Source organism: Triticum urartu, chromosome 7A, assembly GCF_056163025.1.
Source record: "Triticum urartu cultivar PI428250 chromosome 7A, HENAU_Tu73, whole genome shotgun sequence".
Classification (NCBI taxonomy): domain Eukaryota; kingdom Viridiplantae; phylum Streptophyta; class Magnoliopsida; order Poales; family Poaceae; genus Triticum; species Triticum urartu.
Window position 1 is genome coordinate 241,776,300 of NC_141879.1, and position 27,882 is coordinate 241,804,181.

General features: G+C 48.7%; 2 protein-coding genes across 3 annotated transcripts; one reads left to right on the forward strand and one right to left on the reverse strand.

The window, feature by feature from the left end:
• The first annotated feature begins 6,260 nt into the window (after window positions 1–6,260).
• On the forward strand, window positions 6,261–8,754 carry LOC125525705 (receptor protein kinase-like protein ZAR1). The gene is made up of 2 exons (XM_048690709.2): window positions 6,261–7,736; window positions 7,831–8,754. Exons 1-2 carry the CDS (start codon window positions 6,404–6,406, stop codon window positions 8,445–8,447), a joined length of 1,950 nt encoding a protein of 649 aa, XP_048546666.1. The 5' UTR covers window positions 6,261–6,403; the 3' UTR covers window positions 8,448–8,754.
• A 594-nt stretch (window positions 8,755–9,348) lies between these two features.
• Window positions 9,349–17,107, reverse strand: AGL26 (tRNA (cytidine(34)-2'-O)-methyltransferase). 2 transcript variants are annotated; one of them, XR_007291397.2, is made up of 8 exons: window positions 16,881–17,107; window positions 16,698–16,804; window positions 16,190–16,258; window positions 16,024–16,082; window positions 15,809–15,869; window positions 15,676–15,729; window positions 9,903–10,253; window positions 9,349–9,825 (listed from the first exon to the last, which is right to left on the reverse strand). XR_007291397.2 is itself a non-coding variant. In XM_048690710.2 (7 exons), exons 1-7 carry the CDS (start codon window positions 17,008–17,010, stop codon window positions 9,975–9,977), a joined length of 759 nt encoding a protein of 252 aa, XP_048546667.1. In that variant the 5' UTR covers window positions 17,011–17,106; the 3' UTR covers window positions 9,349–9,974. The 2 variants fall into 2 exon arrangements, 1 of the variants encoding a protein (XP_048546667.1); XM_048690710.2 differs by having other exon boundaries at window positions 9,349–10,253; window positions 16,881–17,106.
• Between the last annotated feature and the right edge of the window lie 10,775 nt (window positions 17,108–27,882).

Consider the following 27,882-nt stretch of genomic DNA (forward strand, 5'->3'; position numbering starts at 1 on the left):
TGCAGCGCGCCCGGCTGTGGCTCGAATCCGTCGAAGATCAAGTCTCCACGGATGTCGGCCGTGTAGTTCAAACTTCCAAATCTGACCTGATGGCCAGGGGCGTAGCTTTCAATCTGCTCCAGATGGCCAAGCGAATTAGCCCGCAGTGCAAAGCCGCCGAATACGAAGATCTGTCCGGGGAGAAAAGTCTCACCCTGGACCGCATCACTATCGATGATAGTAGGAGCCATCAAGCTTAACGGCGACGACACAGAGGAACTCTCAATGAAAGCACCAATGTCGGTGTCAAAACCAGCGGATCTCGGGTAGGGGGTCCCGAACTGTGCGTCTAGGCCGGATGGTAACAGGAGGCAGGAGACACGATGTTTTACCCAGGTTCGGGCCCTCTTGATGGAGGTAAAACCCTACATCATGCTTGATTAATATTGATGATATGGGTAGTACAAGAGTAGATCTACCACGAGATCAGAGAGGCTAAACCCTAGAAGCTAGCCTATGGTATGATTGTATGTTGTGATTGTTGTGCTACGGACTAAAACCCTTCAGTTTATATAGACACCGAAGAGGGTTAGGGTTACACAAGGTCGGTTACAAAGGAGGAGATATCCATATTCGTTTTTCTAGCTTGCCTTCCACGCCAAGTAGAGTCCCATCCGGACACGAGACAAAGTCTTCAATCTTGTATCTTCATAGTCTAACAGTCCGGCCAATGGAGATAGTTCGGCTGTCCGGAGACCCCCTAATCCAGGACTCCCTCAGCGCCCCTCTCCATATTTTCGTCCATTGGTCATATTTTCGGAGTGCTTAGGCGAAGCCCTGCGGAGATAGCATCAGCACCACCGTCACCACGTCATCTTGCTGCCGGAACTCATCTACTACTTCGCCCGTCTTCCTGGATCAAGAAGGCGAGTACGTCACCGAGCTGAACATGTGCTAAACGCGGAGGTGCCGTATGTTCGGTACTCGATCGGTTGGATCGAAGTTCGACTACATCAACCGCGTTAATAAACACTTTCGCTTACGGTCTACGAGGGTACATAGACACACTCTCCTCTCTCGTTGCTATGCATCTCCATGGATAGATCTTGCGTGTGCATAGAATTTTTTTGTTTTCCATGCAACGTTCCCCAACACTGCCTTCTTTGCATCCCGGAAGGCCGTAGGCAACAATAATTGTCTTGTCACCATGACCGTTAGATCGATGTGACCACATCGTTCGAGCTCGAGCTGCCGCAAGGGGACTCAAATGTGATCGTGTACAGGTTTACCATCTGAGAGGCTCTCCCGCGTCGGGGACCCGTCCAGCCTGTGGAAATGTTCATGTCAAATTTTTATTCTTTTGATCACTTCTAGGTCGCCGATGGATTTGTCATGGAATGATGGCTATGGAAACACCAACCTTGACGAATTCATATTCAACAAGTTCATCGACTTGTTAGATTCAGACGACAAATATGTTGAAATGATGATGATGATGATGAGCATCCAAGAGGAGACGGAGAAGGCGGAGGATCACGTACTCAACTTCAAAGTTCCATAGAGGGTCGGAGAGTTGTTCCCCGGGATAGTATTTCCTGTGCATGGCTTATGTACACGGATTATTTCTTTGTAGACCCAACATACCATGAAGGTTTCTTTCGACATTGCTTTCGGATGAACATGAATTTGTTCTTGCGCGTCGTGAGTGTCGTGGAGAAGGCTGATGACAACTTCAAGCTGAGGAGGATTGTTGCGGACAACTTTCTTTCTCTCCTCTGCAGAAATGCACGGCTGCTTGCTTACGGTAAGGCCGCAGATGCAATTGATTATTGAAATCCGGATGGGAGAGACCGTGAAAACCACAACGCAATTTGCATGCACTCTGGTGAATGTGTTTGGACCAGAGTACCCGATAGAGTCAACTGTGGAGGACACGGAAAAAGTATTGGCAATTGGAGCTACGAGAGGATTCCCAGGTATGCTGGGTTTAGTTGGTTGCATGCACTCGCAAGGAAGGATATAGAGAGGGCATTCAGAGTGCTCCAGACTCGTTGGGGGTATTGTTTGTGGAGTTGCAATGATGTGGGGAGCAAAGACACTTTGACAACTCATGATATGTTGCGTAATCTTACAATCATGATTGTCGAGGATGAGGATGAAGCAGCAGTGCACACACATGATTTTGAGAAGCCCGGTGTTCGGCTCCGCCTCCCGGAACTTTCTGAAGATGCATCGATAACTATGAGATTAACGGGTGCATATACGACCTTTCAATGGTCTTGTGAAGCATATGTAGATTCAGGATGGAATTCAGTAAACTTTGTTTTTAATTTGTAGTTATGCACCATGGACAATATTTATGTTCGGCCTGTGGTTTTGTTATGTATTCTTAAGTGTGAATAATTTGTATTTGTGTGCACTAACATTTGAAAGAACATGCGGTGCCCCCATGTTTGGTTTTGGAAATTGATGACAATCTCTATGGACTAATGGTTGCCTTGAGTTATATTTGAAGGTTTTGTCCATAGGCTTTTCTTGGAGTACATGTGTTGGTTTCAAGAAAAGTTTGTGTCGACCAAGGTGCTATTCAAGGAATTATCCAAAGATTGGTCATTTGAGAGTTGAGCTTATTGCAAGCATGTCTTGAAGAAGAAGATTGTGTGATCATTCATGTTTACCTTCAAGACATCATCCAAACGAAGAGAGTTGGAAAGATTCAAGGTTGATCAAGACTAAGTCAAGAGTGAATCAAGTTGATCAACTCACAAAGCATAGAAGATGTACCGAGAGGGATCAAGTGATCCCATGGTTTGGTAAGCATTGTCCATTGTGCTTTGTGTACTAACCCATGGTCTATGTGAGAGTTTTACGTGGGGTTAGGTACATGTTCATGGGCTTGTGTCAAGAGGAAGATATCTCTCAACCCATGGAGAGGATGACATCAAGTGATGATCGTCATCAAGATTGCCGTGTGCAAGTTCAAGTGGATCATCGCGAAGAGATCAAGTGCTTGAAGCTTCCCGGCCACTGTGGTGACAATGGACTTGTGAAGATGTGCTGAAGAGTGGCTCACCCATAGTGGTCTATGGGGGAGCAATCATCTAGTCTTCATCGTGCCAACACAATCAAGAAAGGTGGTCCAACTTGAGGAAGTCAAGATCGTCATCATCTAGCTCAAGTGGACCATGTGCAAGGCAAAGGTTTGCCCTTAATAGGTTTTCTATTTTACCGGTCTCATGATGGTAGTTGGGAGACCGGGTTATAGGATCGATTGCCGTACTATCAAGGGGGGCTCTCGATGAGTAGCTTGATCGTATCGTTCGTAGAGAGCTCAAACCATTGCATCCTTGCATCATCTTTCTTGGTTCTTGTTTGGTTCTCTTTTGAGTCTTAGAGCTTATGGTCATCTTGATGACAAGCTTGAGTTCATCGAAAACGGAGTTCGCATGCTTCTTCTATGATGTTTTCGATGTTGGAGGTTTTGTCGGTTCTTCTCGGTTGGAGGTTTCACTCCTCTATTTGTTGGCATTCCTCCCCTGCCTCTTCTTACTCGTTGTTTTGATGCTACTCGTCGTCTTGTTTTTAACAAGCTTGAGTTTACTCAATTCGGAGCTCATATGCAGAAGTTATGGCAGTTCTGATTTTCTTGAGTGTGGTTTTTGTCAGGGTCCCAGCGGTAGTACCGTGGTACCCAGCGGTAGTACCGCTGAGGAGTCACAAGCGACAGTACCGCTCCGCAGCGGTAGTACCGCGGGCCACAGCGGTAGTACCGCTCCTCGGAGCGGTAGTACCGCTTGATGATCTCAGCAGTAGTACCGTTGCGGCTCCGTGCTCCTACCGCCTTGACTCGAGTGCGCTTTTCTCGTGTCGGGTTTTGCGGCACTTGCTGCGGTAGTAGTGGCGGTAGTACCGCTTATTAGCGGTAGTACCGCCCTGCCTCCACGGTAGTATCGCTCTGGGTCCCAGCCCCAGCCCCTTTTCTTCTGGCGCGGTAGTACCGCTGAAGGGGAGCGGTAGTACCGCTTATGAGCGGTAGTACCGCCCTGCCTTCGCGGTAATACCGCTCTCTGCGGGGCTGAGTGGGGGATAACGGTTGGATTTTCCCCCTCCTATAAAAGGGGGTCTTCTTCCCCGTTGAACCTTATCCTTTAAGCTCGTGTTCTTCCCCCATTGTTGACCTTCTTCGAGCTTGCTAACTCTCAATCCCTCCATGGATTCTTGCTAGTTTTTGAGGGAAAAGAGAGAGGAGATCTAGATCCACATTTCCACCAATCACTTTCTCCTCTATGTGAGGGGAACCCCTTGGATCTAGATCTTGGAGTTCTTGGTGTTCTCTTTCTTGTTCTTCCTCTCACCTTCCTCCCTAGCATTAGTTGCTTCGGTGGGATTTGAGAGAGAAGGACTTGGGCACTCCGTGTGCCCTTACCATTGCATTTGGTGCATCGGTTTGAGTTCTTCACGTGATACGTGGAAGTTACAAGTTGAGAAGCTTATTACTCTTGGGTGCTTGGTACCCTTGAGCTTGTTCCTCTTGGGTGCTTGGGCGCCCTAGACGGTTGTTGGTGTTCAGAGCTCAATCATTGTGGTGCAAAGCTCCGGGCAAGCGTCGGGGTCTCCAATTAGGTTGTGGAGATCGCCCCGAGCAATTTGACGGGTACCGGTGACCGCCCCCAAGGGTTGCCAAAGTGTACGGGTTCGGTGACCGCCCCCAAGGGTCGCCATTTGTACGGGTTCGGTGATCGCCCTCAAGGGTCCCTTAGTGGAATCACGGCATCTTGCATTGTGCGAGAGCGTGAGGAGATTACGGTGGCCCTAGTGGCTTCTTGGGGAGCATTGTGCCTCCACACCGCTCCAAACGGAGATTAGCATCCGCAAGGGTGTGAACTTCGGGATACATCATCGTCTCCTCGTGCCTCGGTTATCTCTTACCCGAACTCTTTACTTATGCACTTTACTTTGTGATAGCCATATTGTTTCTTGTCATATATCTTGCTATCACATAGTTGCTTATCTTTCTTAGCATAAGTTGTTGGTGCACATAGGTGAGCCTAATTGTTTTAGGCTTTGTGCTTGGCAAATTAACCGCTAGGTTTATTCCGCATTTGTTCAAGCCTAAACCGTAATTATTTTAAAACGCCTATTCACCCCCCCCCCCTCTAGGCGACATCCACGATCTTTTAACATTGATGATCGACGTATATGTGTTTGTATGTTTTTAATGTTTTGAAAGTAAGGATTGTGATTATAAATGTGTTCATTTGAGGGCCCGCCGGTATGTTACACTATGATCCAAATTCAAGTACTCCCTCTGTGTGTCTAAGTGTGTAAGTCACCTTACGAAAACCAAATAATTCCAAAACACTTAGGCACGGTCCATTAGCTCCCTCCTCGTTTCTTGTTTCGCGATATATCAACCAATAAAAGATGTGGGACGTGCATACTTTTAATGACTCGAGACTAACAAACATGACATGCAGTGGTTAGTTCATTGCATGCAATGCTATTAATTAGCAAAAAGACATTCAGTTCTCTCATTTTCTCCTTCGCCTTGGTCGCGATGCACAACCTAAGATGACTTATACACCTAGATGTAGGGAGTATAAAGATAAAAGCTATTTTTTGATTGACCTAAATCACTTGTGTTGTACTATATCGTTTGATTTACATGTCGTATTCCACGGGCGTGTAGGGGCTGGACTGCTCTAAGAGCCAATACGGAGTGCCTTGGTGACAGATTTGAAAATTGAAAACATCCCCAATTATTTAATCCTTACGGGACTGTAAGCAGACACCATCAACCAGTAATCAAATTCAAACAGGACCCCACACACAGCCCCAGTCCCATGTGCCGGCGCCTGCACAAATTCAAACGGAGAGGCTCGAATCCAGCAGGGGCCCAGCGCACAGCCTCAGGAGTAGCCAATCACCCCGACCACTCCAGCAGAACAGCATACTAGTACTAGTAGGAGTATGATATCAACGTTAACCCTGGGGATTATAAACTACTAATCCATGCGATTTCCCACATGCCAACACGCTTAATAACTCCTTTAGCAAAAGTCGCCCCGAGCACAGAGCTTCGATCGAATCCACCAGCCAAGCCCACCTCGCCCCTACCCCTCCCCCTCCAGCGCAGCTCCCCGTGCCCTGCGGTTCGAATCTCCATCCCCGAAATGCCCCTCACGTAGGCCCCAAATAACAGAAGGGACATCATCCTCCAGGTGGGTATTTCCGTCATTTCGCAAGTAAAATCTCACTCCCCGGCCTAAACCCAGTCTCCCCGGTTCCCCAATCCCTCGGCTGTCCTCTTCTCCCCCTCTTCCGTGCTGCAACCCCACGTACTCCCAAGAAATGGCAGGGCTGTTTGTTGTAGTCTAGCGCGAGCCATTCCGAGGGGCAGATACGAGTTCTTTCTCCCGTCGCAATGGCGGCCGTGCGGGCGGCGGCGGTGGCGGTGCTGCTGGCGGCCGTGGCCGTGGCGGCGGCCGCGCTGAACACGGACGGCCTGGCGCTTCTCGCGCTCAAGTTCGCGGTGACCGATGACCCTGGCAGCGGTCTCGACACCTGGAGGGACGCCGACCCCGACCCCTGCGGCTGGGCCGGCGTCACCTGCGTCGACGGCGGCGGGGGCCGGGTCGCCGGCGTCGAGCTCGCCAACCTCTCGCTCGCGGGCTACCTGCCCTCCGAGCTCTCCCTGCTCTCCGAGCTCGAGACGCTGGCGCTGCCGTCCAACCGCCTCTCCGGCCAGATCCCGGTCGCCATCTCCGCGCTGCAGAAGCTCACCACCCTAGACCTGGCGCACAACTTCCTGTCCGGCCAGATTCCCGCCGGGATTGGGAGGCTCGCCTCCTTGTCCCGCCTCGATTTGTCCTCCAACCAGCTCAACGGGACGCTCCCGCCGTCCATCGCGGGGCTTCCGCGTCTCTCCGGCGTGCTCAACCTCAGCTACAACCATTTCGTCGGCGGGATCCCGCCGGAGTTCGGCGGCATTCCCGTCGCTGTCAGCCTTGACCTCCGGGGGAACGACCTCGCCGGCGAGATCCCGCAGGTGGGCTCGCTCGTCAACCAGGGCCCCACCGCCTTCGACGACAACCCGAGGCTCTGCGGGTTCCCGCTCAAGATCGAGTGCGCCGGGGAGAGGGATGAGCCAAGAATCCCGCAGTCGAACCCTGGCATGAACCCTGGTGCGGCGGCGCAGGTTGGGAGGCCGCCGAAGCGTCGGTCGTCGCCCACGGTGCCGATTCTTGCCGTCATTGTGGTGGCGGCCATCGTCGCAGGGCTAGTGCTGCAGTGGCAGTGCCGGAGGCGGTGCGCTGCGACGACCAGGGACGAGGAGAAGGAGTCGTCGACCAAGGAGAAGAGCGCGGCGGTGACGCTCGCCGGCACTGAAGAGCGGCGCGGCGGCGGGGAGGAGGGGGAGCTGTTCGTGGCCGTGGACGACGGTTTCGGGATGGAGCTGGAGGAGCTGCTCCGGGCGTCCGCCTACGTCGTGGGGAAGAGCCGCGGCGGCATCGTGTACAGGGTCGTCCCCGGCCGCGGCACCGCCGTGGCCGTCCGCCGTCTCAGCGAGCCCGACGACGGCGATGGCACTGAGTCCGGGTGGCGCCGGCGCCGTGCCTTCGAGGCCGAGGCTGCCGCCATCGGCCGCGCGCGCCATCCCAACGTCGCCCGCCTCCGCGCATACTACTACGCCCCAGACGAGAAGCTGCTCATCTACGACTACCTCGGCAATGGCTCCCTCCACTCCGCCCTCCACGGTAATGTGCCGCCGAAATCTTGTCTTGTTAACTGCTAGACTAGAGGTTGCATTTGATCCAGAGATAGTGGCACTGAATAGCATGTTTGAATCAGGTGGCCCGACGGCTTCGCCAACGCCATTGCCGTGGTCGGTGAGGCTGTCCATCGTGCAGGGCGCGGCGAGGGGGCTGGCATACCTGCACGAGTGCAGCCCTCGCCGGTACGTGCACGGCTGCATCAAGTCGTCAAAGATCCTGCTCGACGACGAGCTCCGTCCGCACGTCTCCGGCTTCGGCCTCGCTCGCCTCGTCGCCGGCGCGCACAAGACGGCGCAGTCGAGGAAGCTCGGCAGCGCGGCGTGCGCGCTCCGCAGCGGCGCCCTGTCGGCGCTGTCGTACGTGGCGCCGGAGCTGCGCGCGCCGGGGGGCACGGCCGCGGCGGCGACGCAGAAAGGGGACGTGTTCGCGTTCGGGGTGGTGCTGCTGGAGGCGGTGACCGGGCGGCAGCCGACGGAGGGGGAGGGCGGGCTGGAGCTGGAGGCGTGGGTGCGGCGAGCCTTCAAGGAGGAGCGGCCGCTGTCGGAGGTGGTGGACCCGACGCTGCTCGGCGAGGTGCACGCCAAGAAGCAGGTCCTCGCCGTGTTCCACGTGGCGCTCGGCTGCACCGAGCCCGACCCGGAGCTGCGCCCCCGCATGCGCGCCGTCGCCGAGAGCCTCGACCGGGTGAACTAGTCCGGCGATCCATCATCAATCATTCCGGGGAACGGAAGCCATGACCCGTCATTCTCGTCGACCATCAGCAGCAGTAGTTCCTGAAATCCTTAGCTCCGCAGATTAGCATCATTTGCCAACGTTATTAGGTTTAGAGAGACGGTGAAGAAACCAGCCAAGAATCGTTCGCTGATGTGCGTTTGGTACTCCTTTTTTTGTAGCTGCAATCTTCGCGGCCGTGTATGTATGTAACCGATGATCATGATCTGGACAATTTGCATCCTCCTTTCGCTAGCGTTTTCGGAATGCAGCAGCAGGCATTGTTGCACTTTTTGCGGTGAGAACTGAGAAAAAGCATTGGCTGGTGGCTTTCTTGGGGTTTGGAACCTGGGGAATGGGAGGCGTGTTGCGGTGCTGTACACCTTTGGGCCAGTTGACCCTGAAAGATGCGACAACGACACAGGAGGGGCTGCGTCCATCAGTGTCAGCGCATTGTCTTTTTACCTGTGCCCTGCCGTGCTGTGGGCCTGTGGCTGTGCATGCACAGCGAAACAGCCACACGCAATGGCGCAGTAGACTGGGTTCAGTGGCAACACGCGGGTAGGTTCAGTGGCCCGTGTCTAGTCTAGGTTCGCCTGGTACGGTTTCTTGTTGAGGTGAAATGGGTTCCCTACACTTTAATGACAGCCTGAGATTCTTGCTGAAGAATGGAGGTAGTCATTGCACATTCGCAGTGCTAGATTGGTCATGGGTGCATCATTGGTGCCATCATGCACGGGGATCCAATGTAAACATAATCATTTGCGATTTAGATCGAATCTGGTGTTATGTCAACGTTTTGCTTAGACCCTCGCACTGTAATCATCTCTATTTGGAGTTCTTGATTTTCGGATGCATTTTTACCAGGAAAGCTGACAAAATATGAAGGCCAGAGAGAAGTTTTTTCTTCTCCTTTCACTGTGGCAGCACATGAAGGACATTCAAACTTGAAAGGTTTAAATGCAGGGCACTGGATACGCAGTCATCAAATCCTGCAGGAGCATGGAGTAACTGCTCCTGATGACCTTAACATTTATAATCCTGCAGACCAACCGATCGATGATCCAATAATTCACCACTTGAACGTGACAGCTGCTCAGGGTGGGCGCTATTTGGCCCGTGATCTGACAGAGGTTTTAAATAGCAGTAAAGTTCTTCACCAACCTTCCACGCCAAGATGATAAAGCGTCATGCAAATTTAAACAACCCCTTAATGGTTTAGGACAAGTAGGCAGCTCAGTGTACTGGAGGTTAGAAGAGACCCCCCATCTAGTTTCTTGTCATGTCTAATTACCTCCTGACCGCAAAGTGTATACATCCAATTGGTCTTTGGAAAGTCCAGTACACATTTTGGTTGAGACTGCAAGCAAAAGAAGAAGATCCAGACCCCGCAAAAAAAAATTAAAAAAAATCCAGATCAAATGCTAACAAAATTACCAGGCACCGGGCATACAGCTGAAGAAACTCTTGATGTGTAGTTTCATCGATTGATTCTCAGGTAAAGTGTTTTCATCCATAGATATCCTCTGCTGGGAACAGTCCTTGCGCTTCCTCTGGGAGATCAGGTTGGTACTGGAGCTGCTCGTAGTTCAGCTGCCTCGCTGCTTCGTACAGCGCTACTCCAACACTCACCGAGAGGTTCAGGCACCGGACATAGGTTTCCACCATCGGAATTCGGATGGTTCCACCACCCAGGGCTTCTCCGGAGCAGTCTTCCAGGGCGGACTCGGGTAGCCCTTTTGTCTCGGACCCGAATACTAGCCAGTCCCCAGGCTTATATGAGAAATCCTGAACGAAACATGTCGACAATAAGCTAACAAAATACAATCATCTATTCAGAGAATATGACTTGTATGTTTACATTGCATTGATCTGTCCACACACATCGGTTATGGGATGGCTGACCCAGAAAGAACTTCAAGGGGTGGACAAGTATTATATAAACATTTTAAGTGTCAACAATTCAACATGATTCATGTAAATGCACAATTATGAATAATTAGGTGTCGAAGTGTTAACAACAAGAAAAGGACACGACAACCCATTTATGATACTGAACGAATGAAGGATGAAGGAAAAAAAATGAACACAGATAGCTGTCATGAGCAACATACAACTTCTATGGGCCACTGGCTTTTTCCTTGATAATGATGGACCACTGTGGGTTGAGAGATTGACTATGTGGGAGATAAACATACATGGCGTAATCATAGTTGGGAGAGTTAATTGCATATAAGTACCACAATTGGGGTTAGGTTAACGGATCGGAACCTCGCAAAAAAAAAGGTTAACGGATCGGAACCACTGTGGTCGTGTACTGGGCCGGTGCGTGCATCCCATGTGCTAAGTAGCCACTGGCTAGCCAGATCGATCAGGATACCCGGAGCTTGGTACGTACGTGCAATTGGCGTGAGGCCTGGGCGCTTGCCGCTCAGCGGCATGGTGGCCTGCATGACGTGAATCGCTGCACTGCTGTGAGTGGCGTGCTGGAGGCGCGGGACTATGCGGGGAGCTTGGCGTCGAGAACGGATGCTGCAGGAGCGAGGAGCTCGAGAGGCGGGGGACTGGGGAGAGAGAGAGAGAGAGGACACGAGGAAGAAGATGGAACTGACAAGTGGGTCCATGTATGACTCAGCGGGTTGTTCATGTGTGCCCCATCCATCAGAAACACTATCAAAACCAGTATGTGCAACACCTCACCCCAAAACCAGTGCTGACTTGCAAAAAAATTGAAAAGTGGTACTGATCCGTTAAGCTAGCCTCAATTGTGGTACTTTTATGCAATTAACTCTAGTTGGGATGCTAGCCGGTTCGTTAAAGAAAGATTGGATAGACTATGCCCTCGAGGAGTTGATGTGCAAGATTCCTTAACCTTTAAGTCCTAATAGAGATCCATATCATTAGGACCATAGGCCTATAACTATCCAAATAGAGGAAGCTGGGAGATCATATTTTTTCAGGAGAATGGCGCGTAGTTTCAAGTTTGAAGCTAGGTTGTTGCAAGAAGATTGCGAGATCGTGGTCAACAATGTTTGGACCAACGCTGGCATGCGAGGGGACCATAATACTCAGGTGATGTTATGCAGGGTGGCAGGAGATTTGAAAGACTGGGATGCAAACTGTTGGGAACCAGGTCATACAAGAGGTTCTTCGGATATTGAAGGAGAAATGCGCGACGGGTGGAACTATACACTCAGTGCTAATTCCAAAGCATGCCAACCCAGTGAGCATAAAGGACCTGAGACCAATAAGCCTGTGTAACGTGGCGTATAAGCTGGTCTCCAAGGTAATCACAAACAGGCGCAAGGTAATCCTTCCCGACATCACCTCCCCCAACCAGAGTACCTTTGTGCGTGGGAGACTAATCTTGGATAATATTCTATTGGCATATGAGCTAACTCACTTCCTGCGGAGGAGAAAAAGGGGCTTGATGGGCTATGCAGCTATTAAATTGGATATGAGCAAAGCCTACGACCATGTTGAATGAACATTTTTGAGAGTCATGATGCAAAGGCTGGGTTTCAACATGGGCTGGATTAAACTGATAATAGTGCGTCTCGACTGTTAGGTACCAAATCAAGGTGAACCAAGATACAACTGAAATTATTACACCCCAAGGGCCTGCGCCAAGGAGACCCTCTCTCTACTTGTTTCTTATCTGTGCAGAGGGGTTCTCAGCCATGTTACATGAAGCTGAGATGAGAGGATCATTAAAGGGAATCAAGATCTGTAGAGAAGCTCCCAGTGTAAGTCAGTTACTCTTTGTAAATGAGTCATTTACTACTCATGGAGGCCAATGCTGAGAGTGCACATGAAGTAAATAGAATATTGAATACTTATGAAGCCTCTTCAGGCCAAATGATTAACAAAGACAAATCCACAACACTATTCAGCGCAAACACAAGGCAAGGGCTAAAGGAGGAAATGAGAAGTATTCTACAGATTACTTCGGAAGGTCTTTCCTCAAAATATCTAGGTGTTCCATCCTATGTGGGCAAGGCCAGGAAAAGGACCTTTAAGTATATTAAAGAGAGTGTGGAAAAAGATCTAAGGCTGGAAGGAAAAACTCCTTTCAAAAAGAGGGAAAGAAATTCTTGTAAAAGCAGTTGCACAAGCAATCCCCGTGTACTCCGTGGCTTGCTTTGATCTAACCAAGTCCTTGTGCGACGAGCTGAGCACTATGATCAATAGATACTGGTGGAGTCAAATGGACAAGGAGAATAAAACACACTGGGTCAGCTGGGAAATATTGATGAAGACAAAGAAAACTGGAGGTCTGGGCTTTAGGGACTTACACGCCTTCAATCTAGCTATGCATACAAGACAGGCATGGAGGCTTATTCAAAACTCATCTTCCTTATGTGCGCAGGTTTTGTCAGCACAGTATTACCCAAATGGCTCAACTCTACATGCCAACCCCACAGATGGCACCTTACACTTGGCCTAGTATACTAGAGGGAGTAAACCTGCTCAAGAAGGGGATCATATGGAGAGTTGGCAGTGGTACCAACACCAATATTTGGTCTGACCCATGGATTCCAAGAGGAAGAACTAGAAGAGTCATCACTCAAACGGGCAGACATGTTGTAACTAAAGTAAAAGACTGATTGATCCTGCCACAAACAACTGGGATGCAGACCTAATAAGGCAAACCTTCCTCCCTGAAGATGCAAAGATTATTTTGCAAATCACAATTCATGAACATAATGATGATATCATAGCATGGCCTTTTGATAAAATAAAAAAGGTATATTTTCTGTAAAATCTGCATACAGAGTTGCGATGGCTACTGCAGCTTGTGAACCCACTGCAGGGCTAACTTCTTCCTCAAGTGCAGATGAAGAAACATGTGGTTTCGACTGGCCGAAGCTGTGGTCACTTCCCCTTAGAAACAAAGTTCTTCATTTCATATGGCGTCTGTGTACGGATAGCTTACCCCTGTGCATGAAGCTTCAGCACAAAGGCATGCATGTAGAAACCCGTTGTCCTGTTTGTTTTTGATTCGATGAGGATGGCAGGCGTTGTTTCATTAAATGTAAGAAGGTTAAGGATGTGCGGAGGAAACCTCAGCTGGAGCATGTTAGACTGCAGATTCTTCCTTCTGCAGATGCACTGAGCTGCATGGAGCAAATCTTGAACCTCAATGAGGAGGGAAAACTTAAATCTTGCCTGCTCCTTTGGCAATGGTGGCATGAAAGAAATAGGGCAAATGCAGGAGATGCTATTAAATTTTCTGATGAAATATGTCATTCTATTGATTATCTTTGTATGCATCTCTTTAAGGTACAACAAAGTGGGAAAGTGCAGAAGCAGCAGCAAAAAGAAAGATGGTCCAGACCTCCACTGGGAACTCTGAAAATCAACGCAGATGGCGCCTTCCTGAAGGAGACAAATACTTGAGGTTGGGGCTTTGTTAGTATAGATGCTTGTGGTGTGGCACTGGCTGCTGGTGTGGGTAATCTGGATTCTGGAGAGATTCTCGGATGCGCTTCATTCAGAGGCTTTGGCAATGCTTTATGTCATAAACACAGTCACTCAGCTAGGCTGCGACCGAGTGATGATAGAAACAGATTCTGTGCAACTGAAGAATGCAGCAACCACTGAAGGCTTTGATCTATCAGTTTTAGGAGCGATTTAAAAAAATATTAGAGTATAGATGCCTGTGGGTTTCAATGATGTATGTGTGGCGTCTTGTCCTCAAACTTGTAATGGAGTTGCGCATCTGTTAGCTGCATGTGGCACTAAACTGCGAGCTAGCTTGTGTGAGATCTGGCTTCACCAGCTTCCAGACTTTGTAAAAGACGCTGTTGCTGGCAATTTGTAAAGCCCTTCTATATAATGGAATGCTTTGTGTTCCTTTAAAAAAAAGACATAGTGCCTAAGGTTGTATCTGTTAGAGCAACTCTAGCAGAGTCGCCAATAAAGCCCGATAGGCAAATAACTGCTAAAATACCAGTCTAGCAGATTCGCCATACAATCCTCAATCGACAAATTTTTGGAGGACACTCCATATTTCCCTTCCTCTCTCTTCCCCTCTCTTCTGCGCCAATACCAATGTCGCAGCCGCGTTTCCCGGTCCCTTAATGGCTGCCCGCCGTCTGCCCAACTGCCCATTAATGGCTGGCCACGCCCGTTCCTGCCACCATTTCCTCCCGCCTGCATCCTTTCCTGCCGCCCGACGCTATAAGAGGCTGGCGCCTCCCCCTCCCCTTCTCCACTCCCCCTCCACATCTCCCTTATGGGAGATCTCACAAGGCCAGACCCCACGGCCGCCGGCATCAAGCAGGATGAGGACGAGGCACTGCTCGAGCAAGCGCCCCCCACCCCCCACCCCCACCCATCAAGCAGGAGGAGGATGTCGTGTACGACGAGAAAGCGGGTGGGTGTATTTCAAGATCGCCATGGCGGCAAGATGGATGCCAAGAGGGAGCACTGCATTTAGGGGGCTGCCCCCAAAGCCGACAATGGCACATGGCTGGAGTGGGACGAGGCCTTAGCCCGTTTCCGCCCATTGAGGCCGCCAATACCTCATTCCACGCCGGCACGCCCACCACCGGCAAGTCCTCCCGCCACCCGCCACACTTTACTTTAGTTAATTTTCTATATGTATTAAGCTGCAGTGTGACTCATTTTCTGCCCCTATATATGAATGAAATCTATTTAGCAACATTTACTTTGCAAGTTTATAATTGCTTGAGGTTGATCTTGCCCAAAAAAATTCAAGAAAAAAAATATGGCGCGTTTTTGGCGACTCTGTGCATGCGCACAGCCTCCAAAAAATTATGGAGGGCATTCCAAACCGGTTTTGGAGGCTGTGGATATGCCGATTCTACTAGAGCTGCTCTTAAAAATGGTTCACTAACTACTACCATCCCTACAGAGACTGTTGACCAAATGATACGAAGTATTTGAAACAATGGAAAACATTTAAGTATATAACGATTTACTTTAAGGAGATGGATTTGATTAATATAAAAATCCGGTTCAGGAAAAGTTGTCATTTTGGACACAGATTGAGTGCTAACATCTTTTAAACTGTTTATAATAGATGGTAAAACATAGTGTATTTTTTCTTAAAAGTGAGTTATAATATTTGTTGGGTTTCGTAAATATACTACAACATAAATTAGTGGTGAAAATTGTTGCATTTGGAGACCATGCAGATGTCCAAAACACCGCTTTGATAGAACCAGAGGGAGTAGTTACTCACTGAATGAATGTGGGTGCCTCTTTTGGTAAATGCCAACAATCTTTTTTGCCCATCCTAATGCAAAGAAACACAATAGTTAAAACTTCACAAATATGCAGTAGTTACATTGATGTCAAATGATAAACTATTGTACCTGCTTCATGAAATAATCTCGGAACTCATCCCAGGAGTCATGAATCTTAACGACAACATATCTTAGTATAAATAGTTAAGGTTGAGACTTGCTACACTTCAAAGACACACTCGACAAAAGATTGGTCATGAATGCACCGCTGAGAGCAGCAGCCAGCAGGTTCAAATCACTGATTTGCAAATCATACAAATGGAGTATCTCCACATATAGGATACGGCCAATAATCCAATCCAGCACGCTTAAGTTTTGTGTCATCCACATGAAAACCCAATGGCTGCGAATATCGATGAAGAAAAATCATTCAGATCAAATAATACAATATAAAGCATGCACATTCTATAACATGTGTCTGGGGGACACAACAATGAGTACTAACCTTACCCCGACAAGATGGAGGCCAACTGCTGAAGCTGCACAAGTCCTTGCAATTGATCCTGTATTTCCTGGGATCTATGATGTAAACTTATAGTTTAGTGACAAGCAGCTAATTCGATACCTCAAAGAATCATCTCACTGACATGGTGTGCATTATTCTTCTACACAATACTACTACTTTCATTTGCAGTAATAGATTAATAATTCACTAAATCAAGCCAACATACTACTCCCTCCGTTTCAAAATAGATGACCCAACTTTATACTAAAGTTAGTATAAAGTTGAGTCATCTATTTTGGAACGGAGGGAGTAGTACTAAGTTACATGTTTGTTAAATTTTTACATTCAGAGTAGCAGAAACATTAATTAATTTCGTAGGGACTAGCAGAGTAGCAGTGCCTGTAATTTTGGACTCACAACCACCATCTACAACAGTTGACACGCTACACCTTCATCCGTGAAGTACGTCACTGCCAATCGGCCGAGAAAATAAGTTGCAAACGGAGCAATTACCAGAGGGGAAACCAGCACCACATGGAGCATCCTCTTGGCGCGCGCGACCTCCACGCCGCTCCCCACGGGTCCAGCCGCGGCTCCATTGCCGCTGGAAGCAACTGCAACTGCAAGCGCACGGGCAATCACGGAATCATTAAAAAGGGGCCGGCCGGAATAGCAGGAGACGAGCTTGTCACGCACGGGAACAGGAGGCAGATGAAGAGGCTACGCGGCGCGGTTGGCGATGCCTGCAGCCGTGCGCGGCCGCTGAAAATCCGGCGAATGCCGCGCGGCTGTGGGCGAGAGCGCGTAGCCGCAAGCCCACCTCCATGTTTGTCTCCCTGGACGGCGGCGGCGGCGGCGGCTTCTTCCTCCGAGCGCTCAGTTTCCCGGGATAAGGTGCGACCGAAACTGCAACGATATCGGCCTTATCATGGGCCTAATGTGGGATAGCTTCGGCTGGGATACGGGCTTTGGTCCTAGGAATCTGCAAAAACCTCTGTTTGCTAAATCTTTTTCTTTTTCTAATTTCTGAGAACATGTACAATGATTGATAAAGTCTTGCATGTAATTTAGAGATAAAAAAAATGTCTACAATGAGTCATCTCTTAGCCTTATCTTCAATAGCTAGCTATTTCTAAAAACATGGTGAGACATATTGTACTAAGAGATCATCAATAGCTAGCCTTGAATAAAAGAAGACAAGCCTTTCTTATAATTTCTCTCTCCTCCATCTCACTATTTATTCTATTTGGCATTTCTAAGATAGAACCATTGTACATGCCCTAAGAGAACAACTAACCAAGGGGGCCCCCTTGCGTGAGTCCACAAGGGTCATTGATTGGTTTGCTACCAACATTTTGCATTCCCAACATTTGGCAAAATCAAAAGTTGACAATATTTGACAACCATTGGTGAGATTGGCAATGAAAATTGGTATGCAATAAAACTCTAGCCAACATTTGGCAGCTGCCAAAATTTGGCATGCAAACTTTTGGCATCAAACCAATTATCTTACGCACGGTGCTTGGCGCTTCCTCGAGATTTTGTATTTTTATTTTTTACGCGTTTTCGGTTTTTAGAAGTTTTTTTTTGGTTTTTTGGTTTTTGCCCGGTTTTGTTTAGATTCTGGAGAGAAAAAAATGCCTGAAAAAATGTGTTTTTCTTCTTCCGAAAGAGGCACAATTTTATTTCTCGTGGAGGCACAGATTAACTTCCGCGAGAGCCACAGGGAAAACAATGAGTTTTTTTCTCTCTTCCGTGAGAGACACAAATTTGCTTTTTCCGAAGGCACATGCACATGTTTGCTTTCATAAGTTGTGCCTCTCAGAAAGGAAAAAAATCGTATTTTCTTTCTTCTGCGAGCTCATGAGGCATAGTTTTGCCTCCCCAAGAGGCACAGTCGTATCTCTTAAACAGACTCAGATTTGCTTCTCGTGGAAGCACATATTTACCGCGAGAACTCAAAAAAGGAAAAAAGCGTTTTTTTTGTTCTGGGAAGGCATAAATTTGCTTCTCGTGCATGCACAGTTTTGCTTCCGCGTGCCTCTTAGAAAAGAAAAAAACATATTTTTTTCAGCTTGGTTTTTTTATTCCTTTCGGATTTTTTTCATGAAAAAAGTTCGTCCAAACCTATTAACATGAGATTTAATTTTAAAGATCTCGATGCAAGAAAACCAGCGCTGAAAACGGTTCATGATTTAAACGCGCGGTTTAAGAGATAAAATATTTTGCATAAATGAATCAACGAAAAAGGAAAAACTCATAAGTTACGATAAGTGACACACATGCAAGTGCCACTTGTCGTAACCTAAAAAGGTGGGAGTGACCTTTGTAAGGGCACCCTTTAATTAGTGATTTCGCTTTTCGTAGCTTCGCAAAAAACTCTCAAGAAACGCTCAAGAATTTTTTTAGACCCAATTATACTAGCTTCGCAAGAAAGCTCGCAAGAAACAAATGTAGCATTGCAAAATGTTTTTCTTCTACTAGCTTATTATGGCTGCATTCCTGCGTCATGTACAATGGGAATGGGCGCCTCTATTTATTGCTTCTAGCGAATTGGAAGGAACGCTGGCCCGCGCATTGCACATAGCCGAGGCGAGCCATAACTACTTCGTCTGTGTATGTTTGTGAGGCATCTTTCCTGAACTCCTCCAGCTTCCAACTTCACCAACTCCATAAATGATTTTGAGCCGAACGGATGGACTCCAAGAAGCTAACTTCTGAGAAGCTAGCCGGATCGTAGTGCAAAAACGAGAAGCCCGCTTGGCCCAGCTCCACCGAACGTGAAGTTGGAGTTCACCTAATTTACAGCGATCTGCCATCATCAAGTTACATACCGATTCGATGCCCCCTCACTCAATAGATAAATGACCCCTTGAAGCGGCGCTCCTCCTCACGATCGAATCGGCACCCCTCATCTCTCGAGCCTGCTCATTATGGGATGGTTCTAGCCGGCCCATTATGGCGCTAAGACAGGCCATAGATGCTGCCAGCCCATGTTGGCAATGAGAGAAGCTAGCGTGGCTGCCGAACGGGATTAAATCGCTATGTGAAGTTGGAAGCTGCGCTGGGAAGCTGGATTTGAGGAGTTGGGAGAGTTGGGAGGAGTTCAGAACACGCCCACCTCAAGTAACTATTACTCAAAAAAAACTCAAGTAACTTGCATTGCTCATTGTATTTTATTTTTCATTGCAATGGTAAGAGAGTTTTATTCCATAGGGATAAGGTTACAATCCAGGGGTACCAACTCCTCAATACACGGTGGACTTCTACCGAACCATACAACGGTTTTACTTTCTATACGACTATACAATGCCAACCAATGTGCTACCCTATTCTGCTCACGCTTGATTTTGGACGGAATAAACTCTCGAACACCCATGTGATGTCGAATCTCCGCTACTAAGTGTCCATACGCCGATCTGGCTAAGCTATCCCCAGTCATAGCCGCTAGTGCCACTGACGAGTCGGACTGAGCGACGATCGGGAGGGTACAGTGCTGCAGGGCTAGAGCCATACCCTGCATTATTGCATGTAGTTCTGCCTCCAATGCGTCATTACAGTTGAAAATGCATCTGTAGGCCGCGAAAATCACACTTCCATCATGCCTTCGCAATATCATACCAGCCGCCGCTGAGCCATCAGCTTGCATGAACGCTCCATCCACAGATAGAGCAGCTCGGCCAGCCGGCGGACGCGGCCACGTCAAAGGATTGCCCAGGCCAGGAATCTCGACGATCGCCTCCTGCATCATTGGCATCTTTCCTTTGATCATTTCTTCTGTAGAGAATCTCCTGCACATATTCAAAGAATTCATATAGCTATGTAGAAAGTCGGGTGTAGTCGCCAAGGGTGGAGTCTCCTTCCCATGTGTTAAGTCCGAGCGCAAGGACCATATTCGACAGATCAACATAATCGTGCAATCCCGCATATTGTCTGTTGGGGAACATAGCATGCCATTTCAAAAAAAATCCTACGATCACGCAAGATCTATCTAGAAGATGCATAGCAACGAGAGGGGGAGAGTGTGTCTACGTACCCTCGTAGACCGAAAGCGGGAGCGTTTGTTAACGTGGTTGTTGTAGTCGAACTTCTTCTCGTACCGACCGATCAAGCACCGAACGTACGACACCTACAAGTTCTGCACACGTTCAGCTCGATGACGTCCCTCGAACTCTTGATCCAGCAAAGTGTCAAGGGAGAGTTCCGTCAGCACGACAGTGTGGTGACGGTGATGATGAAGTGATTCACGCAAGGCTTCGCTTAAGCACTGCGTGAATATGACCGGAGGCATAAACTATGGAGGGGGCGCCGCACACGGCTAACAATGTTTGTTGTGTGTTCTAGGCGCCCCCTCCCCACATATATATAGGTGGGAGGGGGAGGGGCACAGCCATGCAGCGCCCCAAGTAGGAGGAATCCTACTTGGGGGCCTCCTCCAATTCGGCCTCCCCCTTTCCTTATCTCCGGAGGGGGGAAGGAAAGAGGGGAGAGGGGAAAGGAAGGGGGAATCCCCTTCCTTTCTGTGACGTCCTCGATTCAATCGTACACTAATCATACACGCAAATGTGTATGATCAAGATCAAGGGCTCATGGGAAGATATCACAACACAACTCTAGGCACAAATTAAAATAATACAAACTTTATATTACAAACAAGGGGCCTTGAGGGCTCGAATACATAAACTCGAATACACAAGAGTCAGCGGAAGCCACAATATCTGAGTACAGACATAAGTTAGACAAGTTTGCCTTAAGAAGGCTAGCACAAAAGCAGCAATGATCGAAAAAGCAAGGCCTCCTGCCTGGGAGCCTCCTAACTACTCCTGATCGCCGGCGGTCTCCACGTAGTAGTATGCATCGGCGGTGGCATCTGGCTCCTGGGCTCCGACATCTGGTTGCATCAACCGGGAAGAAGAAGAAAGAGGGAAAGGGGGGGCAAAGCAACCATGAGTACTCATCCAAAGTACTCGCAAGCAAGGATCTACACTACATATGCAACATTATCAAAGGAAGGTTGTATATATGGACTGGGCTGCAGAAATGCCAGAATAGAGAGAAGGCCTAGTCCTATCAAAGACTAGCATCTTCTGGAAAATCACCATATTGCAGCAACAGGAGGGAGTAGAGTAGCATAAAGTAAAGTAGTAGTGTTATCAACCTCGGCCAGAGATCCTTTCTCGACTCCCTGCGAGAAAGCAATCCCAGAGCCATACTATCCAGTTATCATCACAATCCAATTCTCATCACCATCCAGTTCTAGTTGTATTGATCGGGATACAACTCCAAGTGTCCGTTACCGTAGGACAAGCTATCGATAGATGTTTTCTTCCCTGCAGGGGTGCACCAACTTACCCACCACGCTCGATTAACTCCGGCCGGACACACTTTCCTGGGTCATGCCCGGCCTTGGCCAAACAATACGCCGCAACCCGACCTAGGCTTAATAGGGAGGCCAGCACGCCGGACTAAACCTATGCCCCCAGGGGTCATGGGCCATCTCCCCAGGAACTCCTGCGCGTTGTGAGGGCGGCCGGTGAGCAGACCTAGCTACCTCCCTAAAAAGGAAGGAGCTTACCAGTCCAACCTGGCGCGCGCCGCTCAGTCGCTGACGTCTATTAAGCTTCAGCTGATGTATACGACGCAGAACGCCCATACTATGCCCACGTGATGGTGCTATCGGGACAGAGGCCCCTCGGATCAAATATCCAAATTATAGTGGATTAGGAACGCGCGGTAATAAGCAGAGACTCACGAAAGATGTGACCCCGTTGCCCCGTCTCGAGGACTTGCGGCAAGGGCTAGGAATGCCCGGCCATGCCTCGTAATTATCTCGCGAGCACCCTCCAGTTCAACCCGTCTCCACATCACTCGCAATTAAGCTCGCGCGGGTACCCCTCAGGGCCGACCCATCTTTCCAAGTAACATAGGTAAAGTCCAAGTATCCGTGTATCCAAACATCAAGGGGAAAATCCGAGGAATCACCCCCGGTGAATTCCACTCGATGTAATCATCAAGGTGAACGTAAGAGGATCTACCCTCGAGGTTCACACTTGAGGGGTTGCACGACAGAGCCGTATCGGAAGTGGTTAAGAAGGAAATCACCCTCGATGACCACGACCGAATAGCTACACTACAGATTAACATCAAAAGTGTTGAAGAGGTCTCACCCTCGGCACTCGATAGTAACCCAATAGTGTCGAGCAACTAAGGGGAAAGTGATGTGCGGTGTCGGGGCCTGGTCTTCGATCCCGTTGATCGGGTCTTCAATGATGAAGCAGGGGCAACAAGGACAAGATGGGGGTCACTGATGGATCACTAACCAACCTATACTAAGCAGTTTAGGATAAACATGTAAGGTATAACAACAGATACAAAAGCAGGCTATGCATCAGAATAGGAGCAAACAATTACAGTAGCAAAATCTAATGCAAGCATGAGAGAAAGGGAATGGGCGATATCGGGATGATCAAAGGGGGGGCTTGCCTGGTTGCTCTGGCAAGGAGGGGTCGTCGTCGACGTAGCTGATCACAATGGCAGCATCGATCTCGGGGTCTACCGGAGAGAAGAGGGGGAAGAAACAGTAAATATAAAGCAAACATAGTATCACAAAGCATAACGTGGCAATATGCTATGCCGGGAGTGACCTAATGTATGGCTACACGATATAGATGAAGGGGGAATTCAACCGGGAATGTTTTCCCGGTTCCGCACCTGTGTCAGACAGATGACCGAAGGAGGAATGTCCCATGTTCAGCATGCTAGGGGCATGTGACAGATGAACGAACCGCGTATTCGGATTCGTTGGATTTTTATGAGCAACTTTCATATATAAAACTTTTTTATCCAAGTTACAGATTATTTTCTATTAATTTTTAAAGTTTTAAACATTTTTCTAAATTTATTTATATTACGAATATAAACAGTAAATTACTTTTTGCACCTACCTGCAGCTAGCCATAGTGGCTTACAGATGGGACCAGAAGGCTAGGTTGACCCAGTCAACTAGTCCAGTCAGCAGTTGACCAGTCAACAGTTGACTAGTTAACAGGGTCAAACAGGACCCACATGTCATTGACTATTTACCTAAATAAATAAACAAATCTAACTTATTTAAAAGGGCCTACATGTCATCTACTACTAGACTAACTTAGCACTAATTAATACCTAGTAGCACTAATCTAAGCAAGGACCAGCCACCACTGGGCATAGCCCAGCCGTCCACACGCACGGCGCACACACACACACCACGCTGCACACATGGGCGCACACGGCCATGGCCAGCTGCATGCGCACACACCATGCAGAACACACACACACACACTCACTCACAGCTCGGCCATGGCCGGCCGTAGCAGCGGCAACAACGAGCGGCGGCACCGACGGACAGTAGCGGCAGCAACACGAGCGACGCAGCAGCAACGGCACAAGGGGCAGCCCGCACCAGTACAAGCAGCAAGCAGTGGAGAGAGTAGGAAGCAGGCAACAGCAGCAGAGTTTCAGCGGCAGCAACGACAAAGCACTAGGCAGCGGCCACATGCAGCAGCCATTGCGGGCGCGCACAGGCAAGGGGGCCGCGGGTGCAACGCATGACGACGGGAGCGGCGGGGTGCGGCCAGGGGACGACCGACGGGGCGCCCTGGCGTGAGGCACGGACACGAACCGCGGCCAACGGCCGGAGCTTGGGCGGCGCGGGACGGCGACAACTGGCGTCGGGGAGAGGGGAAGCAAGGGGGAACGAGTGGAGGCTCACCCCGGGGAGGCCGTGGACGAGCTTGGCGAGGCCGGGAGGCGCTGGTGGTGGAGATCGACGGCGATGGTGGGGGCGGCCGACAGGAGAAGACCGCGCGATGGCGAGGCAGCAGGCCGTCCGAGCTCCAACCGATAGTCGATGGCGACGGAGACGACGATGGCGGAGCTCCTGGACGTCTTGCCGCGACGAAGGGAGGCCGGTGGCCACGGGATCGACGACGATGACGACGACCGCGAGCTCGGCCTCTTCCAGGTCGTCGAATACTTACGAGGGAGAGGGGTATTTGGGGACTAGGGTTGTCTCACGCATCGGGGAGGGCCTTATACGCATCGGGGGCTCACTAGATGGTTGACACGGCGGCCATGGCGGCGCGGATGCGTGCCACGCACAGCCCCTGCCTTCTTCTCTGTATTGAGATTGAAGGAGGCTTGTGGTGGGCTGGGCCTAATACTGTAGTAATAGGCCTTTAGTGCACAGTAGACCTTTAGCATTTCCCCTTTTTCCAGTTTGTTTGTTTTTCTTTTATTTATTAACAGAAGTTGTCTAAAAATAATTAGGGCTGCCAAAACACTTTTGATAAATGTGGAACTAGGCCACATAAATACTTTGTGAATTATGAAACTGCCACAAATTGTTTCAAGGCATTTGGAAGTGACTAGGTATTTTTAGAAACTAAAATAAGGCAAGATAAATGTTGTTGGACCGCCAAAATATAATCCAGGGGCATTTTGTGAATTTTGGTGAGGTTGGTTCCAATTTTATAATTGCATTGGGATTATTTGCAATAGTAGGAACATTTTAGTTCCTGGAATTTGAACAACTTTTATTTATCACTTTGAATTTGAATTTATTTCAGAGAGGATTTTGATAGGAGGTGTTTATCCACTGTGATAAAAAAATGGAATAAGGTGATGACTTAGCATGATCAGAGGATGATTACTGTAGTGTGATGTTGGGGATGTTACACTTTCCTCCTCCCCTTTTCCTTTCTCCACTTAGGGCGGCCCATATGGGGGCGCACCAGGGCCTTAGGGGCTGGTATGTCCCGCCCTTGGCCCAATAAGGCCCGTATCTTTGCCGGGGGGATGCCCGGAACCCCTTCCGGTGACCCGATACATACCCGGTACCCCCAGAACACTTTCGGTGTCTGAATACTATCATACTATATATGAATCTTTACCTCTCAACCATTTCGAGACTCCTCGTCATGTCCGTGATCTCATCCGGGACTCCAAACAACATTCGGTCACCAAATCACATAACTCATATAATACAAATCGTCATCGAACGTTAAGCGTGCGGACCCTACGGGCTCGAGAACTATGTAGACATGATCGGGACACATCTCTGATCAATAACCAACAGCGGAACCTGGATGCTCATATTGGTTCCTACATATTCTACGAAGATCTTTATCGGTCAAACCGCAATGACAACACACGTCATTCCTTTGTCATCGGTATGTTACTTGCCCGAGATTCGATTGTCGGTATCCTCATACCTAGTTCAATCTCGTTACCGGCAAGTCTCTTTACTCGTTCCGTAATGCATCATCCAGTAACTAACTCATTAGTCACATTGCTTGCAAGGCTTATAGTGATGTGCATTACCGAGAGGGCCTAGAGATACCTCTCCGATACTCAGAGTGACAAATCCTAATCTTGATCTATGCCAACCCGACAAACACCTTCGGAGACACCTGTAGAGCATCTCTATAATCACCCAGTTACGTTGTGACGTTTGATAGCACACAAGGTGTTCCTCTGATATTCGGGAGTTGCATAATCTCATAGTCAGAGGAATATGTATAAGTCATGAAGAAAGCAATAGCAATAAAACTTAACGACCAATATGCTAAGCTAACGGATGGGTCTTGTCCATCACATCATTCTGAAGGAAATATGCCCTACAGGCAATAATAAAGTTGTTATTTATATTTCCTTATATCGTGATAAATGTTTATTATTCATGCTAGAATTGTATTAACCGAAAACTTAGTACATGTGTGAATACATAGAAAAACAGAGTGTCACTAGTTTGCCTCTATTTGACTAGCTTGTTGAATCAATGATGGTTATGTTTCCTAACCATAGACATGAGTTGTCATTTGATTAACGGGATCACATCATTAGAGAATGATGTGATTGACCTGATCCATCCGTTAACTTAGCACGATGATCGTTTAGTTTGTTGCTATTGCTTTCTCCATAACTATACATGTTCCTATGACTATGAGATCATGCAACTCCCGGATACTGAAGGAACACTTTGTGTGCTACCAAACGTCACAACGTAATTGGGTGATTATAAAGGTGCTCTACAGGTGTCTCTGATGGTGTTTGTTGAGTTGGCATGGATCAAGATTAGGATTTGTCATTCCGATTGTCGGAGAGGTATCTCTGGGCCCTCTTGGTAATGTACATCACAATAAAACTTGCAAGCAATGTAGCTAATGAGTTAGTTACGGGATGTAGCATTACGAACGAGTAAAGAGACTTGCCGGTAACGAGATTGAACTAGGTATTGAGATACCGTCGATCGAATCTCGGGCAAGTAACATACCGATGACAAAGGGAACAACGTATACCGTTATGCAGTTTGACCGATAAAGATCTTCATAGAATATGTAGGAGCCAATATGAGAACCCAGGTTCCGCTATTGGTTATTGACCGGAGACATGTCTCGGTCATGTCTACATAGTTCTCGAACCCGTAGGGTCCGCACGCTTAACGTTCGGTGACGATCGGTATTACGATTTTATGTGTTTTGATGTACCGAAGATAGTTCGGAGTCCCGGATTTGATCACGGACATGACGAGGAGTCTCGAAATGGTCGAGACATAAATATTGATATATTGGATGACTATGTTTGGACATCGGAAGGGTTCCGAGTAAGTTTGGACGAATACCGGAGTACCGGGGGGGTTACCGGAACCCCCCGGGGAGTGTATTGGGCCTCATGGGCCTTGGTTTAGAGAGGAAGGGGCGGCCAGGGCAGGCCACGCGCCCCCTCCCCCTCTAGTCCGAATTGGACTAGGAAGGGGGGCGCCCCCTTTCCTTCCCCCTCTCTTCTCCTTCCTTCCCTCCTACTCCTACTCATGGAAGGGGTGGAATCCTACTCCCGGTGGGAGTAGGACTCCCCTTGGGGCGCGCCTAGGAGGCTGGCCTCCTCCCCCTCCTCCGCTCCTTTATATATGGGGGTGGGGGGCACCCCATAGACACACAAGTTGATCATTGATCTTTTAGCCGTGTGTGGTGCCCCCCTCCACCATAATCCACATCGATCATATCATAGCGGTGCTTAGGCGAAGCCCTGTTCCGGTAGCAACATCATCACCGTCATCACGCTGCCGTGCTAAAGAAACTCTCCCTTGAAGCTCTACTGGATCGTGAGTTCGCGGGACGTCACCGAGCTGAACATGTGCAGATCGCGGAGGTGCCGTACCTTCGGTGCTAGATCGGTCGATCATGAAGATGTACGACTACATCAACCGCGTTGTCATAACGCTTCCTCTTATGGTCTACGATGGTACGTAGACGACACTCTCCCCTTTCGTTGCTATGAATCACCATGATCTTGCGTGTGCATAGGAAATTTTTGAAATTACTGCGTTCCCCAATAGTGGCATCCGAGTCAGGTTTATTCGTAGATGTTATATGCACAAGTAGAACACAAACGAGTTGTGGGCGTGTGTATATACATATTGCTTGCCGTCACTAGTTGATTCTTGATTCAGCGGCATTGTTGGATGAAGCGGCCCAAACTGACATTACGCGTACGCTTACGCGAGACTGGTTTTACCGACGTGCTTTGCACACAGGTGGCTAGTGGGTGTCTGTTTCTCCAGCTTTAGTTGAATCGGATTCAATGAACATGGTTCTTTCTGAAGATCAAAAATCAATCACTATACCACATTGTGGTTTTTGATGCGTAGGTAAGAACGGTT

Excerpts from the sequence above, each read along its gene's own strand:
- LOC125525705 (XM_048690709.2), top strand. The coding sequence starts at position 6,404 with ATGGCGGCCGTGCGGGCGGCGGCGGTGGCGGTGCTGCTGGCGGCCGTG. Across the intron at positions 7,737-7,830 it reads CCTCCACTCCGCCCTCCACG|GTGGCCCGACGGCTTCGCCA; the intron begins GTAATGTGCCGC and ends TGTTTGAATCAG.
- AGL26 (XM_048690710.2), bottom strand. The coding sequence starts at position 17,010 with ATGGAGGTGGGCTTGCGGCTACGCGCTCTCGCCCACAGCCGCGCGGCA. Across the intron at positions 16,259-16,697 it reads TGGTGCTGGTTTCCCCTCTG|ATCCCAGGAAATACAGGATC; the intron begins GTAATTGCTCCG and ends TTTACATCATAG. Across the intron at positions 15,870-16,023 it reads GCTGGATTGGATTATTGGCC|ATATGTTGTCGTTAAGATTC; the intron begins GTATCCTATATG and ends ATTTATACTAAG.